The following is an 18,155-nucleotide window of genomic DNA, read 5'->3' on the forward strand; positions in this document are numbered from 1 at the left end:
TCACTGTACTCAAGTAAAATGATCTGTTGCATAACAATAGTGAAAGCGATTGTGACTCTTACAAGGTGGCTGCAGAGTTTCTCTTCATTGGGGAACTGAGTGGTGTGTGTGCGTCTATGCTTGTACTTCTGTCTTTATGGGGACCAATTTCAGTTTTGGACTGTGAGAGTGAGGATGTTCCAGTGGCTTTTTGAGAGCTAACACTTAGGTTTAGACTCCTTTAAGACACTTCCTGAAAAAAACAACAGGAAGTTATGCCAACTTGAGCAAGAAACACGCACACACTGAGTGAGGTTTGTACTCTTGTTCCATTTTTCTTTAGCAGTTATCAGGTGAAAAAGTATTGGGCTGTGCAGGATCTCACTTTGTCTTGCTTATACTGGAACATTACACATTGTTTGTCTGTGACTGTTTAAGCTTAGTTTGACTGAAATTGTCCGCCTGAAGACTTTCGATGCTGGTTGACTCAGTGACACGTGATTACCATGGTAACAGCAAGTGAAGTCTAAAGGGGACGGTCACAGCAGCTGCTCATAAGATCAAATTTAGCCTAGTTGTGATGTTAGTTTGCTAACTGAACTCTCTATGTATGCTCACAGATGTTTCCAGATGTTTTGCTCCTTCTTGTATTTTTTTTTTTTTTTTTTTTTTTTTGTGCATTAGCAATATTTTATTTGGTTTATATCTCATCAATATCATAGGTTTTTATTTCCAGTCAGTAAGGATAAAATCTTCTGTCATAGAATGTGTCATTTACTATTTCTGAGTCAATATCTGAATTGTTTGAGGTGAGGTTTATTAGAAATTTCTATGTGATAAATATTGTCAAGTTTAGTCATGCAAGGTCAGGAAACTGTCGTGGTGTTTGCAGGGCTGCCGTGGAAACTCTTGCCAGTAATTTTTGAAGATTGTGAGTCATTGTTTTCAAACTTAAATTCGAAAAGAAATGAGAAATAGCTGGTGGCGTGGCGAGACTCATGGCTGAGAGTGAGGGGGAGAAACTCAATATAGCTGTGTGTGTGTGTGTGTGTGTGTGTGTGTGTGTGTGTGTGTGTTTTAGGGTGTGGGCAATGCTCATTTTCATGTGAAAGGGCTACAGCTGCTCTGTCCCTCTAAAGAAATTATTCATGCTTTATTCTAATGCTGGTCCCAGGGGGTCCACACACACACACAGAGCAATGTGTGTGTGTGTGTGTGTGTGTGTGTGTGTATTATTGACCCAATTGAGCAACATTGGGTTAAATTTGTGTTTGACAGAACTGTTCTGTCTTTTCTGTTTTTTAAATTTTGGTACTGTGATAGAAAGTGAGCAACAAGCCATTTTTATTGCACAGTGAACACAGCTCATTCCCCATTTTAGTCTTATAAAGATAAAATTATGTGGACAAACAAGCATGAACAAGCTTTAAATGAACTAGACTTGAATTCAAATTTAAAACCTGTCATTTCATGTCTTTTCAGGTTGTGAACTTCTGCTGCCCTGTTTGGACGATAGTCCTCACTGAACCTGGACAAGCTCCCTCCTTCCCTTCATCCCATCCATAGACTGTGAGTAGGCACAAAATGATCCTGCGACCCAGCCTGCACCCTTTACACCCTCAAAATGTTATATTACTAGGGCTCCAGCTAATTACTCTGTTGCTAACATTTTAAAAACCCAAACCTAATGCAAGATTTGTTTGAATCATTTAGATGAGAAAGTAGTAAAAATGGTCAAAATTGTCTTTTGCACAAAAAAATGTTGTAAAAATTACAGAATCCAGAACAAAAATGTCTTTCTTGGTCTAGAGCCTGGTTTTACACCACATTTTATCAACAAGTTTTAGAAATATCCTGCTAACAAGAGACAAGATTGCAAACATAACATCCTGACATTTTAATACTATGACTGAATATTTTCTTGATGAACTTACATTGCTTTTTAAAAAATGTTATCCATTCATTTGAACGAGTATAGCTCATACATGAAAGCTGGAAACATGAGACAGATCTGTAATCAGATACTGGCTGTTTTGATGAATCATCTCTTCATATCACAACATGATGCTCTGTAAACCAGTTATGCAGGAGGAGAGATCATATTTTGACGCTCATGTCATTGAGGGTTTCTCTAATCTGGCCGTGAAAAGATAAAGAACACAGAGGTCAGACAGCTGCTGTACAGTTTCATCACGTTTGCCATGTCAGTCTGAGCACAGTGGACGCAGTGATTTGTTGGTATGAACAGACAAGGTCTTTGTATCAGAGCTGATATAGAGCTTATAGCAGGGATGAGGCTGAGTAACTTGATGAATAGATCCTTAGTCTGAACTTGACAACGTTATACCGTAGCTTGAGGATCATGGATGCAATGTAACTTCCTTGTGCATTGTGCCTGGACTTTTAAAGGTTGGTATTTGTGTAAGTTCTTGAAAGTTCTGCATAGTGTTAGTGTCCTGCAGGCACAACAGTTGGTGGCAAAAGGTTAGGAAAGGGCAAAAAATCAAAATGGTTTGCTTTGTGTTGTGTTCCAACATACAATAGATTCCTTTTCTACTTTGAGCAAAAAGTAAATTCTCCTGTAAACCTGTTTTTAATCTGAAAGCTGAAGTGAAATCAGAACTTACAGGCTTTGTTCCACAAGTAAGAAAACCTAAAATGGTAAGTTGTGTGACCTTATAAGTTTAGGTAAGGACAGTTATTCAATATTTCAATTTTCTATTTCTATTTGATATTTTTAGTAACATTTAACAAACTCCATTACCCATAACCACTGGACTAAACGTCTCAGCTCTTTCAGACACGTCTGTAATAACACTGGGGATGACATCTCAAGATGTCGTCCTGGACTCTGGGAAACTGGATTGGATTGTTTTTACTGTTTTATGACGTTTAATAGAGCAAACAATTAATGGACTGATCAACACAGAAAGTTAGTTAGTTGCAGCCCTGAACCAAACCTTGTAGCAGCTCAGTTAAGTGATGATTCCTTTATCTCTGTTGCAGAAACACTGGTATTTGTTTACACTAAAACCCCATGCATTACTTCTAACATTTTTATAATATTGTTAAATGTCAAAAAGCAAATTATAATTGCACCAATAGCTGTCAGAAGAACGTGATATCTATCTGAGAACAGAAAGTGACTGGATACATTCACACGCTTAAGCACAGAAAAAAGTGTGGTGTGATGCCTTGTCTTCAGTGTGTTAAAGGTCTCTTGGCAGAGAGGAAGCTTGAAAATGGGGTTTCACCATGTATGGTCAACTGGACTCTCACTCTCTTTTGCTCTGCCTCTCTTTCTCCCAATCTGTCTTTTCTTGGCTGTGGATGAAACTAAGACAGAAGCTTCGAACACATGGACGTACATGCAGCCAGTCTTTTCCATAGGGAGCGTTGAAGCAAACAAACAGGTTTAGAAACTTAAACCCATTTGTAGCTGCCTCCTGTCTTCACTGCCTCCAAAAAGAAAAATATGTTTTTTTCCATTTATTAAAAGCCCGCTGTAAGATCTTCATACTATATTGAATGACCTTTCATGGATCTTGTTTCCCTTTGTGCTTTTAATGATCTTGTTTTTAAAGATTTGATTTCACAGCATGCTGCAGATTTACACGGCCAAAAAAACTCTCCTCCAACCTAAACAAGTCATTCGTCATGACCTTCAAAAGATTAAAAGTTTGTTCTTGACCTTGAGAACAATTTTCCATACAAGGTGTTGGTGTGTGGCCTTCAGTTGTACTGCATGATCTACTGCAGCAGATTAAATATTCAAGTCAATAATTTAATATTGGCAAATTTTACATTAGTCCATAGAAGTTAATCCAAACAAATACTGTTTAATTTTGCAATCTCAAAATCACTTGACAGTAACTGTAAATTACAGCTGTGTCGCTGATGTAACCAGTTAAAGCTTGAAGTTGAAACCCATGTTCTTATGCTGGTGACAGCAGAGCACAGATTCAGAAAACTTGTCTTGTTGTTAATGAATCTTTAGGTCTGTTTATAACGCCAACAAACCGAAATCCACTTTGTCAATCCTGGATTGGGGTTTTATGTGTCAGGAGCTAAGGCCCGGATTTACCTAACCCTAACCCTGTAGAGCTTTTCTGTGTGTGTGTGTGTGTGTGTGTGTGTGTGTGTGTGTGTGTGTGTGTGTGTGTGTGTGTGTGTGTGTGTGTGTGTGTGTGTCTGCCCCAACTCATGTGACTCACAAACCTACACAAACTAACATGCTATGCAGGCTAAATTTGGAGCTTCCTTACACGGCAGCTTTTCATGCTCAGTGAAATTTCTGTTGAACCATTGGTTTGGAGCAGAGTTTGACTTCCTCATTTTTGCTGCTCATTTAATATATATATTTATTTATTTATTTATTTTTTAATTTTATTTTATTTGGCATCCTTGTGCTGGTTTGGCAAAAGAGTGAATTTCCAGATCTGCCAAATCCCTTAATTGAATTGAGGTGTTAATCCGTCTGTCACACACGGCACAAATGGATTTGCAAAGAATGTGAGGTGGACGTGTCTTTTTCAGGATGCATGGTGAAGTTAAACTGAGAAAGAAAAGTATTCGACGTCACTGTTGTGCGTTTATAGATTTCAGCTCTTTGGGTCACCTAAAATAAAATCAGGAAGCTAATTTCCATTAAAAGTATGAGGCTTGGAAATGGATGATGTGTAGGAACCCATTTTTGATAAGGAAAGTTGGAAGCAAGTACATGTCTTAAGCCCTCTCAAACCATGGTGTTTTTTGGCTTTGGGAGTGGAAAATGTGACTCCTGTTGGCTGAGAGACTGGAAATTTCTTTCTAGGTTTAGGAACAAAGACCAGAGATATATTGAGTCTGGTAATTTTCTTATGAGCATTACTTTTGCTTGTGTGCAATCTGAAAAGCCGATGAGGACAGCATATTTACAATTTTCATTGTTCACTACTGTTTTAGCAGGAACATGCTGCTTAAATATCAACAGTGCTTGCTCTGTGAGGTGGCTGTGTTCGCCCCAGCACACATGTGCTTGTTTTTGCCTTTAAACCCGTCGTCAAAGCTCATGTTGTGACATTAATATTGAATAATTGTACAAACAACGCGATGTTCCATCCACAGAGGACAGGTATGTCTCCTGCTCAAGAAATATTTAGCTGTGCTGCTCACCTTGTCTTGCAGTCTTAACATTTTCTGTCTTACTTATTCATCCTCCTGTTCCTGTGTCCATTATCCAAAGACAAGATAATCCCAGAAAGTACATAAAATAAAAAAAGAGCTCCATGATTAAAATGTATGGAAAGATTTTACCACTTAAAATTAAATGTCATGGATTGGACATAAAGACAAGAGGCACATGCAGACCTGCAGGAACAAGCATTTCAAGTGCACATAGATTTTCCCCCATCCAGAGAGGACTTCAGGTAGTGTTCCAGATGTTTGCTTTGACAGATGTAGGGCACGTGTATCTGAGCTGTCCAAAGTGGGGCATATCTGGCACTGCCAGGAGATCAGTGCTGTATACCGTATATGAGGAAGTAGGCCACCAACTATTAACCCAGAACCACAGTTAAAATGAGATCACTCTGTGGGCCTATTTGTAAAAGATGTAGAGTTGGTTTCAACAGACCCCCAGAAAAAAAAAACAACTTTAAACTGAGGGTTCACCTGCTCGTTTTTTTATGCTGAATAATTTAAATATTCTATAAATTACATGAGGAAAAAATCATCCTCAGTGGGTGGAACATGACTGTTGATGAGCATATTAAAGAAAATATAAAGAATTGTGTTCAGTGTAACTTTGACCTCAATCTGAATCACTGAAACACATTTTTCTGAAGTAAATAGAGCACAATTCTACCAAAATAGACCACAGAGATCTCCAGCCGTGTATTGTCTAACTAGACCACGGTGCTTCTCCATTTGAGTCCACTACCGTCCCTTGCGCTTGCTGCTTTGCTGCAAATAGGCTAATTGCTCTTTAACAAAATGGGACAGAGGAGAGACAAAACGAAAGCAGGAGAGACTGCAAGAGTGGGACAGTTTGTTTCACCTTCAGGGACACAAATCCCAAAAGATTTAGATGGGCAGAAGAAATAGAGCAAAAAACTTGTAGATTTGGGGAACACAACAGTAATGTGAGCCAGATAACAGACCTCAGGTGAAAAACACCCAATTTAAAAAAAAAATAAGGGGGGGGGGGGCATTGAAGGGGAGACAGATGGGCATCAAGAAAAGACAAACAAAGGGAATGAGGAGGAAGAGAAAAAAGTACAAAACTGCAGAGGACCTTATGAGAGACCTACAGTCTCTTAGCAACATCAACATATGGTGATACTTGCTCTTCTAGTGAGCAAGAACAGGCACATGAAATGCAAATTTGTGGGATGACACACACAGATGCAAATAAACACCTTTCTGAAGCAAGCATTAATTCTCTTAGACAAACATATACATTCCCCAGTTGAAGGATTGCTTGTTGAGAACTTGTCATGTTGCAGATACCACCACCCAAAACATAAAGTTTTTCATTTATCTAACTCCCCACGCTCTCTTCTTCTTCTCTCCATTTAGAGAGGTCAACTGCTTTCTGGAGCAGGTGTAGATTTACGCAGAAAGAGGGGCACATCACATGGGAGTGTGTGACTGCGTGTGTGAGGGTGTGTGTTCAGGCCTCCTGCCGTCGCCTGCTCTTTCCGGACAGACATGGCGGGAGGCAGAGAGCGCGGCTCCCGGACACAGAGGCCATGGTCCGTGTACCGGGCCAACACGTTCGAGCTGTCCAACGAGATGATCGGCCTGGCCCTCGCAGGTAAGGCAGAGTTTGATGCTGATAGAGGTTTAATGACAGTAAGTCAAGTAAAACAGAATCTGGCAGAAAAAAAAACATTGACAATGTCAAGCATTGTCAATGTTTGAAGTTATCCATGCTGAATTTAAAGTAGGATGTTTAAAAATATATATATTTTCATCAAATGATGAATCATTTGTTCTAAAAACATTCAGAAAACAAGGACACATTCAGTTTGACAATGACATAACAGAAAATTTTTAAAAGAAGAAATGCACAAAAATAATATACATACTTTCAAATGAATTTAGTAATTTGACACATACAGGAACTACCAGATATAAACATAGCCTGGCATTAATGTTGGCCTCTTGCAGCACCACTGAAACTAAAATTGCACACTTACTGATCAGCACCCTCTCTCTCTCTCTCTTTCACACACACGCATACACACTTTGTGTTGGCAGTGTATTACACTTGTGTGGGAGCCAATAGCCTCTACAGCCACTGAAGCCAGCGATAATGAGGCCTGAGGGCTGCTCTTCATCTGTCAACGTATCACACTGAGAGCCAGTTGATATTACTGTTACTTGAGGCTTCATAGGCTGTTTTTTTGAAAACTAATGGTGACTTGTTGATTGTTTTCCAGGAAATAGTCAGGACCCAGATGAACCTGTGCTGGAGTTCAGCGTGGGTGAGTAACACGCGCTTCCACAACAGTTTAGGCTTTTAACTGATGCTGCCATCCCGAGTAACTTGGACTCAATTTAGCAATATCTGTAATTTTAAAAGTTTATTTTTTAAAAGTTAAAATAATTAAAGGATAGCTATGGAAAAGTTGCTGGGATTTTAGCTGCATGGGGACAGTAATAAGCAAAATTATGATCGTCTAGTCACAAGGCAGTCAGTGTAATTATTAAGGCAGTCTGGCATTTGTCTGTGTTGGTGGTTTTAGGGATCAAGTTTATTACTTTTTTTTTTGCAAGTCAGTTTGAGTTCTTCCAAAACTGCTGGACGGGTTTCAGATAACCTATTTGAATGCCTCTGGGCTCTCTCAGTATTGACTGTATAACTGCGTGTGTGTTGTCCTCCAGCCTGCACAGACCTGGTGACTCCTGCTTTGGATCGAAAACCCAACAGCTTTGTAGCAGTGAGCTGCACGACACCACCACAGGCCTTCTGGACCAAACACGCCCAGACTGAAGTCATAGAGGTCAGACTCTTTCTGCTCCCAGTCACCCTCTGTTTTAAAGTCACAGTGAAATGGAAGCTAAAGCATTTCAAGCTTCCATAATCTCACGTATTTTTAAGGGATTTTATCAAATTGTTCAGGTGTTTGATTTTAATGCTCAGGAGTAGGCGTAGCTTAGCCACCACAGAGTCTCTGGTGGACCTGCAGAGGACTGTTCGCCTCCACCTGCACCTCCCTCACCCACATTGTTAGATCAGGAGGTGGAAGACAAGGGAGATGTGAATAAATTGAACTGCAAGCATGCACTTTTTGCCTACTAATGTCCAAACACACACCTCTGACCCCTCATATTTAAATCCATAAGCTAACAATCCCGGGCAGTTTGGGGTCAGCCGGATGCTTGAAATCTGATTTCATTCGATAAATTCACAGTGAGCACACACCCACGAGTGTGCAATGAGTCATCAAATTATCATTTTTAATTTTAAAAACATTTTACAGGAAAGGCCAGAGAGATGATTTCGATGTAGAAATATTCAAAAAAAGCTTTTTTGGTTTATAAAAAGAGGGAAAAAAAACAAATAACAGAGGCGAAGGATGATTTTTACTCTCTTTAATGTTTATTGTTATACATTACAGAATAATTTTTTGATTATTTTCTACTGTTACTGTTTAGTCCATTGTTTTATAAAATGTCAGAAGATTGTGAAGAATATCCTAAAGCCTAAGGTAATGTTTTCGAATCGCTTGTTTGGTCTAACGAGCAGCTAAGAACCAAAACATATGCTGTTAACTGTCATGTAAGACAAAGTCATGTCACAAAGTGATATTGATTCACCTTGTAACCGGCTCTGTCCACAGGGCACCAGTAATCCCATCTTCCTCAGCAGCATTGCCTTCTTCCAGGAGTCCAACATCAACCAGCAGACGCAGGTGAAACTGGCCATCTATGACGTCAAGGACCGCTCGCAGGGCACGGTACGATTCCAGTTAGTGTAACTTCAACAGAGACAAGCATGGTCTCATTTGGCTTTTGTCCTCTTTAGTTCACACCAGTTAAGAACAGATGCAGGAGTGGTTGTATATGAACACCAGTGTAAACAGTTGTCTGTCTCTCTCTGTCTGTCTAGATGTATATGTTGGGCTCTGCGCTTTTTCCTGTAAAGGAGTTGTTGCAGGAGAAGAGCCACAGATTACAGCTGGAACTGAGGTAACACACACACACATTTCTGCTTTAGAAAAAATATGTGATCTTGCCTACATTATGTACCAGTTGCTCTGCTTCAGTGTTAGTTAATAGTGGGCAAAAAAGACTGTGATGTACAGTTTTCACATTTGTTTTGCATTTTATAGCTAAAACGTTTAATCTTCAGACTAACTGACAGATTAACTGATAATAGAATAATTGTTAGCTGCAGCCCTAATGCATTCATTTGAAAAAAATCTGTAAAATGTGTTTCACTGGACAGATCAGCGGAGAACCAACGAGTGGGGAACATCACCATAGCTGCATGGCAGATGGAGGACAGGGCAGATCATAGGATGTCGGTCAGCCGCCTGCCAGACAGCGTCAATGGCCGGGTAAGCAGTAAGCTGATTGGCCGGTTAATTGGCCCGATGAGCTCTATTTTTCATATTGATTGTAAATAAATGAATTGAGTCCTGTGGACAGTTTAAGCCTTAAAAAAACAAAAGTATTTTCCACAACTTTAAGTCTGCTGCCCCAGTTCGACCATAATGGCCACAATAAGTCTCAAAAACAGATTTGAATTGGATTTTTACAATAAGAGACGAGGGTTCATTTACAACCACTGGCTCCATATTTATTGTTTTTAAAGGGACAGTCAAATTGGACGAAGCTTATTTAATTATTTCAGATTTTACAAGCTGTGAGTCAGATTTTTGGCACCTGATGTAGATAAAATGGTTTCATGTGAGTCTCTGAGGCTTCCTGTTTGCCTGTGTTTATGTATAGTGCTATATAAAACTCCCTCAACCTGCTTTATGTCAAAATAAACATGTCACACAGCCTTACACATGGCGGTAAAGTGGTTTATCCCTGTGGATTTTGGTTTGTGTGGGAGCTCTGTCAGCGTGGTTAGAGTGTGATGGTTAGAGTGTAAGTTTGAGAGTGGACAGAAAGGTGGAGGTGGTTGTTGCCCACCAGAGTTTACTTTCTGTGTAACGTCGGTTCATGTGTGTGTCCTGCAGACGGTGCTGCCTGTTGACGAGAGCCTCACGGAGTCGATGGGAGTCCGAATCAAGTACGCCTCGCTATGCAAAGACACCCTGCTGCGCTCAGGTATGACTCTTTTTTACTGCTGGTTTATTACATATTCATTTAAAACCATTTTTGGATCTTAACAACCTTCATCACATTTATAAATAAGCATCACAACAGTTCCATTTGTAGACATAGATACTGAGTAGATCATCTGACTTTTAGGAAACCAGGTAATCAGGTAAACAATGTGTCATTTATATACAGACAGATTTAAAGGTGACTGTAAAATCTGAGCAAGAAGAAAAAGGTAATTAAAGTAAAAACAGCAATGCTAATCTTAAATAGAAATCTCATTAACTGCTGTAAAACTTGCTTCAGATCGGCCGAACTGAACTTGACCTTTTGCTCTTCAACCATCCCTCGGTTATCAGCCTCCTCCCTCTTTGCTTTCTCCTCTTTCGTCTTCCTCCATCTCTCTTGCCCACATGGCTCCATGTTTACCGATACATCAGGTCGTGAATCTTATTATCAAGTAGAAATATATTGATTGTCACCGCTGAGTGGGAGGTATCTGTTTACCTCAGGGATAGATTGCAGATCCAGAAATAACACATGAAATGTTTGAGAGTGTACAATAACATTTGTATTATTAGAGGAGACAGAAAACTAACTAAAAACTGTCTTTACTTAGGAAAACTCAGATCAATCTAATTTCAAAACTAACTTAAGATTTCACTTCACACAGGACACAAACATAATGCAGTCCAGGCTAATTGAATTTTCTGTGGCTTCAGTTTTTGGAGGCACAATGTCCAGGATGTACCGCTTCCCCACAACTGATGGGAACCACCTACGGGTGCTGGAGCAGATGGCTGAGAGCGTCCTGTCGCTAAACATTCCCAGACAGTTTGTCAAACTGCTGCTGGAGGAGGATGCAGCCAGGTACACACATAACACACATTTAGCTTTGGTTCTTTTTGCAGCACAATTAACGGAACGGAATAGAATCGAAGTGCCACTCTGGTCACCAGTTTTTATGATAAATCAAAAGTTATTATTTCTCAAATTATTGTTAGTATTTCCTCTACGTCATAGGCTGGTAGAAGTGGATTAATAAAGCATAAAGTAGGTGTGATATTTGATAGAAGAAAAGTCTCATCCATCTCAGCAGCTCCTGGATTCAGAAAGTGTTTTGCCACTAACAATTATTTTCATTCTGCATATTATTTTCTTGAGTAGTTGACTGATTGTTTGGTCTGTAACATGCCAGAAAACTGCCTAATGCCTAACTCCCACTCTCTTGAACAACTCTTTCTCTGTCTCCAGGGTCTGTGAGCTGGAGGAGTTGGGAGAGTTATCCCCCTGCTGGGAGAACCTGCGGCGACAGATTGTCTCTCAGTACCAGACCATAATACTCACATACCAGGAAACACTGTCAGACCTTAACGACTACAGAGGTTAGTGTCCCACAGTAGTTTGCAGTTTCTATGTGGTCTCTTGTCAACTGAGTTTTAAATTAAGCTATGGCTAAGCTTCCTGTTATGTTTGTCACACACAATTATTCCCCTTTCTCCTGTTCTCTTCCCTCTCTTTCTCTGCCTACTGCACATCAGGTCCATCATTCAAAGCCAGCAACCTGAAGGCAGACAGGAAGCTGGAGTTCATGCCAACCAACCTACACGTTCAGAGGATGAGGGTACAGGATGAGCTGGGCTTCGGTGAGACACGTAGACACCAACATGCCAAAATGTTCTCCCTTTTCAGGTCATGGTTCTGGTTATTTCTTTTTACACAAATGCCTTTCTTATTCTGAAAACCTCTGGTTCCATGTGCACATTTTTCCTCCAGAACACACATATGATGTGATAACTATTGGAGCTCCAGCTGCTCACTGCCAGGGTTTTAAAAACAGCGGTCTGAGGAAACTCATCCAGAAGTTTGAGGAGGCAAAGAAGCAGTAAGTTCAGACGTCACTAGCTTGGAAAAAAAACGTGTACAAAAATGGCTGATCTAATAGAAAAAAAAAAACATTTGCATGTTTTTTTCCTCTCTCAGTCGCAGTGATATCTGCTCTTGTCTTGAATTTTATTCTTTGCTTCATTCATCATTTGACTTGTTTCAGATAATTCAAACAGGTGATTCATTTGATCCAAATGAAGTTATTTTGTGTGAAAGTTTGACCTACTTTGATTTTGGCATAAAATGAATGCATTCTTTCTTCAACGTTTGCATTGATTCTGCGGTTCGGTTTTATAGCTCCCTCTTAATTTTGTTTTTGTTACTTTTTTGATCAGCGTATATGAGGAGGGATGGTGAGTTGTTGCACTGCTTTGCTTGTTTTCATTTGTTTGTACACTGTTTGCCTCTCACTGCTTTATACCACCACAAAATATTACACGCACAAAGGTTTATGACTTAAGTGCATTGCAGACGAACAGGTGAGTAAGTTTAGGGTGAATGAATGTGATTTGCAGACACCACAGACACAACTTAGATTTTCAGTCACACGATGCATTTGTATTAACAGTGTTGTGTTTGAAAGTAACAAAACTGTATGTTGTCTAAAACCAACACACTTATGTGTGAAACCCAGATATTTTGTAACACAGCACACCAGGTCTGGTAAAATACCGCTCATTTTGTAAATTCAGGCGTTGTTATTCTTATAACATATATCTACACGTGGGAAACTGTAAAGCTGACATTAAAGCATTGATAAGAATTTCTTACATGTGCATAAAGCTCTATCTGAATTTCTAAAGTGAGTGGTATCACCTCCAGCCCTTTTTATTGAAGTTTCATCTTGTCTTTGTGTTTACCTGTAGCATTTTTCTCAAAACCAGTTCAGACCATTATTAAGAAAAGGCATGTGCATGCAAATGCTATGTTTATGTCTGTAGTATTAATAAAATTGCATTTTAATTCCATAAAAAGGCCAAGTAAGAATTCTTCCCCTCCATGGACATAAATAATTTAGAAACAGACCTTGGACAGAGGTTCCAAGACATTAGTCAGCCTTTTACATATTGATGATATAAGAGTGTCATCAGCATCAGTTATTTACCGGCAACCTGCTAAGACCTTGTGTCTTTGCTTTCTGCAGCAGCGCCCTCTCCAGCTCGCAGTCCATCGTCTACATACCCCAGGATATTGTCCGAGCCAAAGAGATCATCGCCCACATCAACACGCTGAAGACTCAGGTCAGCTACTACGCCGAGAGGCTTTCCCGAGCCGCCAAGGACCGATCGGCCAGCGGACTGGAGAGGACGCTCGCTATTCTGGCTGATAAGGTGGGAGCCTGAAACACAACAGAATGTGGAAAATCTAGGTGGAAGCAGAAACTTTGTGTAGAAGTTTGAGTTAGAGTCACTTTATATCTCAGTGGAACAACCACAATGTACATAAAGACATAACATTTTGGAAAACCTACAATAACAGCATTAAATTACTGATGGAATTCAAATCTGCGACTTTGACGCTGTGTAATTGTTGTTCAAAAACTATTTTTGTGTTGTTCTGAAGTGACATTTCTTATCAGACACTGATACCTACCCCTCTTCCTCTCAGACTCGTCAGCTGGTGACGGTGTGCGACTGTAAGCTGCTGGCTTCAGCTATTCAGGCCCTGAACGCAGCACGGCCCGAGTACATTGCCTCCAAAGCATCTCCTACCGCCGACTCAGAGCAAGTCGTCCTCCGCAACGACCAGGACACGCTGTTGGCCAAGTGGAGCGGCCGCAACAGCCGATCCTCACTGCATGTAGACTGGCATGAAGAGGAGTGGGTAAGTTAATTAGGTAGTAAAGAAATAACAAATACAACCCGAGAGGGACTGCTAAGATTACATAAATCATCATTAGCCAAAATTGTGGCGTGCTCCCTGATTTGCATAATAATGTGATTCATCTCACATCTTTTCTCGCCTCTGGTTAAAATCTGTTCCTGTGCTGATATTTCTCTAATAGCTTTTTTGCCTTTTCTTTTTTTACTGTGTCCAAATTTCTAACATCTGCACACCGTTCAAAGGACACATAGCACACAGTTCTGTACATTACCTCTCACTTTCTCTCCTCCAGGAGAAGGTTTGGTTAAATGTGGATAAATCTCTGGAGTGCATCATCCAGCGTGTTGACAAGCTGCTTCAGAAAGAGAGAAGACCCAGCGACGCCAGTCAGGACAGCACCCAGAGTGACCTGCAGAGCAGCAGCAGTAAGAAAGGTAAATGTGTTTAAATTTTAATATCAGAGGGTTTTTTTATGTTTAGACTTCAGTTTTATTTGACAGCCTTTATTTAAACAGATGGATGGTGATGCTTTGTTTTCAGCTGTACATTTACTACATCACTCACCCATAAATTTCAAAGTTGAAATCTGTTGAATTAAGTTTTTCATTTTGTTTTGCTTGCTCCCTGCTGGTTTCATTTGTTGAATTATTGACAAGCAGAATAATTTAGTGGCTAAAAATGGTGAGAAATATCCTAAATTATAAGATCTGAACAAAATGAAAATAAAGCAACGGAAAACAAAGATTAACAGCAAAATTTGTTGATGCAACATAAATAGACAGTTAGAAATGACATGATGTTTAAATGCATAGAGTAACACTGCTGTGTGTGGCTATGAAAAGGTGGCGGAAAAAGACGAGCTTTCTGGATCAACCCAGGAAGTATGTCGCAGGAATCTCCATCATTACCATCATCATCATCATCATCATCACCTCCACCACCATCCTCTTCCTCTCTGTCTGCCCTCTCCTCTGCACGTCCTCCCAGCCCTGAACAAGAATCCTGTATGTTTGTTTTATTGTTTATTTTTCTTCTGTTTCTTCTTCTCTTATCCCTCCATTGTCTATTTTCAGTTGAGTTTTCTTTTTGTTGCATAATTTTATTCAGTTGGAGAAACTTCGCTTTGACAATTGTTTCATCAGTGGAGCTGTGACTTGCTTCTCAAAGAGAGTTCCCTTTGAAGTCCTACCACAAACTGATTTTTCCTTCACCTACTCATCTGTAGCAAAATCACTCATCATCACCTGTTATGAGACAAACTGTAATGTTAAGCATTTTGTTTTGTGCGCGTTCTTTGTCACTGTCTTTTTGTTCTGTCCAAAGTCCACAGTGTTGCAGCTATAAGCAGAAAATTAGAAACAGTTGTTTTATTCTCTCCAGCTTTGCCGGTGTAAGTGCTGCTGTTACTGCTCCGTGGTTCAGCCCCTCAACCAGCGGATGGGTCTTAGAATTTGTGCTCACTGTATATGTTGTCCTGGACCAGGGTCAAATATCTATTCAACAGAAGGCCAGTTAGAATCTATCAATCCTGACTGAGGCTCTCAACTTTTAATTAGCTTTACTTCTTGTGTTTTGAGTCTCAGCTTTGGGGCTCTCCACACTGAACAAGCCTCAGCTGCACCCGACAATCTGTAACCGTCACAGCTGACAGATTGTGTTGCAGTAAAAAATAGACATGTGTAGGCAACGAGATGACATAAAACACTGGTGTTCTGTTTTCCTAGGCAGGAAATCTTGAACCCACATCCTGAGTTTCAGGGTGGGCTTATGGCTGTTTGCAAGCAAGAGCAAGCATTAGCTGGTCAGACCAGTTAGATAGCTCTGTTTAGAGCAATGAAATGGCGTTACATAACAGGCTCTTCTTCTTCATTCTTACATCTGTGTTTTGCATTGCACAAGATGGAAAAACATCCCATAACTAAATAAGAAATTGCAAAAGAGGCCACCTTTATTTTGATCACTAAAGCCAAACTGGTTTCTGAATAGATGATTCACCCTGGTCTGCAGTGTTCTGTGTGTCTCTGCTGCCCTGTGTGGCTTGCAGCGCCCGCTAATCATGCATGTTGCACCTCCATCCCCTCTTCCAGATGGAAGCCCCGGTGCTGAGGAGGCGTACCCAGGTAAGAGCTGCCTCCTCCACCCATGCTTCTCTCTCTCTACCCCACACTCTCCAGGACTCTGACTCATCAGTAACGTGGAATTTGAGCAGAGATTAAACCTAACTTGATTGTAGTATATGCCTCTTTATTAAAGAGAAACTTAAACCCCCTCTTAAACAACCACATATTCAAATAATGCTTTTGAACCATAGACCGTATTGAACCCAGAGCTCCCACAAGACGGCCACAGAAAGTGGATAGTGCCAGCATCTCCACCATATGTTAGTGAGCAGACTCTCCACAACAGAGCTCACCTTGGTTTTTAAGTCTTAATAGAGGTGGTATCACCTCATACTTAGGCTGTGTAGAGCACAGAGACAGCACAGTTTTGGGCATTGAAATTAGATGATTTTGAAGAAGACTCTTTGATTGGTTTTGATTCTACTGTGATTTCCCCTGAGGGAATCTTCAGTGTTTCGTTTCTTCTTTTCATAATGGTTTTTAGAAGTGGTTGCTTCTTATGTTCATGGGAAATTTAGGGCATCTCGAGGATAAAAGGAAGTTGGTTGGGGTTTTCCTTTTTTCCAAATTTCCTGGTAGTTTGTAAAGAAACTATGGTCTCTCTCAGTGCTTCTGCGCTCCCTGTTGCTTCTCTGTTCCATCTGTTTTCTGTTTCTGTCTTACAAAGCTCAAAGTGAAGTCACCGATTCACCTTAAATGGCATCATCCTAAATTTTGTCTAATCTCTCTAATGTATTTATGTGTCCATACCTGTGCTTTATATGCCTGTACGTGTGTTTCCCAGGCGAGTGGAGCGAGGCGTTGTACCCTCTCCTCACCACGCTCACAGAGTGCGTCGCCATGATGAGCGACAAGGCCAAAAAGTCAATGGTCTTCCTGCTGATGCAGGACAGCGCCCCGACGATAGCCATGGACCTGTCGCTGCAGTACCGCCGTGACGTCGTCTTCTGCCAGACGGTCAGCACTCACGCACAAACACACAAAGCGGCTTGACATTTACTCAGACACACTTGCTGTCACCCTCACCCACACACATTTATACCTGCATTAACTTAAGTGTTCTGTATATTTTCAGTGTTTAGCTAATGTGCTTATCCCAGAATGACTCACAGTCATGGAGTCAATAAAACATTTTGTTAAAATCTGTAAATATTGCGAACATGGGGAGAACAAAGTTCCAGCGCTTAGTGTCTTGGCAATATTTATATGGCTATTAAACTCTTGTACACTTGTGTAAAAAGTAAGGGCAAGGAAATAAAAACATAGAAGAAAGTGAGACAGAAAGAGAAGGGATTTCTTTACACCTACTCTCCTGAGCTGCCGGAACAAACCTCAAAGATGTGTCAGTTCTTTGGGCCACAGTTAAAAAGAGGATGCCCAGAGGTAGTCGAGGTAGTGGATTTCTTTTCTTGCAACTTTTCATTTTTACAGCCTCTTATTTTTGTAGTTCTGGCAAACGTTCTTATCAGTTAGAGTAAGAGGTGCATTGGCTCACAGGTTCGTAGAAGATGTTTTGGACAAGGGATCAGTTTTACAACAGCATCATGGCCATAGAGCACAAGTGTGGGACATGTTTAATCCAATCAGGTTAAACCTGTGAATCTAATCCACGTATTTAGAGGTGAAAAGCACAGACAGTTCTGTGTAGCTTTAGTTGTAAAACTCTTAGTATTTTCTTAGTATTCACTGTCGGCCAGTTACATAAAACTCTTCAACATAATGATTTAACACACGCACTGAGCTGCACAGGATTTCCTTTACACATGGATGCACAGAAACATGCATCCACTTACATAATCTCATAAGCAGTCACGCTTTACTGTGTCTAAATATAAAACCATATGTTGATTTGAATCACAGGACAATATGCAGATATAAGATTAATGCTTGTGTAAGCACATGCCATCATATCTAATGGACAAGCTTTGCCATTTTTCTAATGGATACAACTTACTCTGCAACCAATGACCATGTTGATGAGATACTTTTGTCTTATCACACACAAACACTCAGCAGAGAATACAAAGCAGCTTCCCCCTTGTTATGAACTGATGTTAATGTTGGTGTGTTAATGCAGATGTG

At 40.3% G+C, this 18,155-nt stretch overlaps 1 protein-coding gene across 5 annotated transcripts in view; it reads left to right on the top strand.

Annotated features, from left to right (window-relative positions):
* Window positions 1-18,155, top strand: part of LOC121177815 (inositol polyphosphate-4-phosphatase type I A-like) — a 35,052-nt gene that overhangs the window by 5,670 nt on the left and 11,227 nt on the right. For 2 of the 5 annotated variants that reach the window (XM_041032160.1, XM_041032164.1), the window contains exons 2-19: window positions 1,462-1,548; window positions 6,538-6,775; window positions 7,404-7,448; window positions 7,849-7,967; window positions 8,808-8,924; window positions 9,077-9,156; window positions 9,416-9,527; window positions 10,158-10,248; window positions 10,965-11,112; window positions 11,497-11,627; window positions 11,784-11,888; window positions 12,019-12,127; window positions 13,274-13,460; window positions 13,738-13,953; window positions 14,246-14,387; window positions 14,796-14,957; window positions 16,041-16,073; window positions 16,858-17,030. In XM_041032160.1, coding sequence (XP_040888094.1) covers window positions 6,670-6,775; window positions 7,404-7,448; window positions 7,849-7,967; window positions 8,808-8,924; window positions 9,077-9,156; window positions 9,416-9,527; window positions 10,158-10,248; window positions 10,965-11,112; window positions 11,497-11,627; window positions 11,784-11,888; window positions 12,019-12,127; window positions 13,274-13,460; window positions 13,738-13,953; window positions 14,246-14,387; window positions 14,796-14,957; window positions 16,041-16,073; window positions 16,858-17,030 — 2,076 coding nt within the window. In that variant the 5' untranslated portion in view covers window positions 1,462-1,548; window positions 6,538-6,669. Of the gene's footprint in view, window positions 1-274; window positions 294-1,461; window positions 1,549-6,537; window positions 6,776-7,403; window positions 7,449-7,848; window positions 7,968-8,807; window positions 8,925-9,076; window positions 9,157-9,415; window positions 9,528-10,157; window positions 10,249-10,964; window positions 11,113-11,496; window positions 11,628-11,783; window positions 11,889-12,018; window positions 12,128-13,273; window positions 13,461-13,737; window positions 13,954-14,245; window positions 14,388-14,795; window positions 14,958-16,040; window positions 16,074-16,857; window positions 17,031-18,155 lie in introns of those variants that run through there. The other 3 variants (XM_041032161.1, XM_041032162.1, XM_041032163.1) reach the window with 3 other exon arrangements.

This window comes from Toxotes jaculatrix, chromosome 24 (genome assembly GCF_017976425.1).
Source record: "Toxotes jaculatrix isolate fToxJac2 chromosome 24, fToxJac2.pri, whole genome shotgun sequence".
Lineage (NCBI taxonomy): Eukaryota > Metazoa > Chordata > Actinopteri > Toxotidae > Toxotes > Toxotes jaculatrix.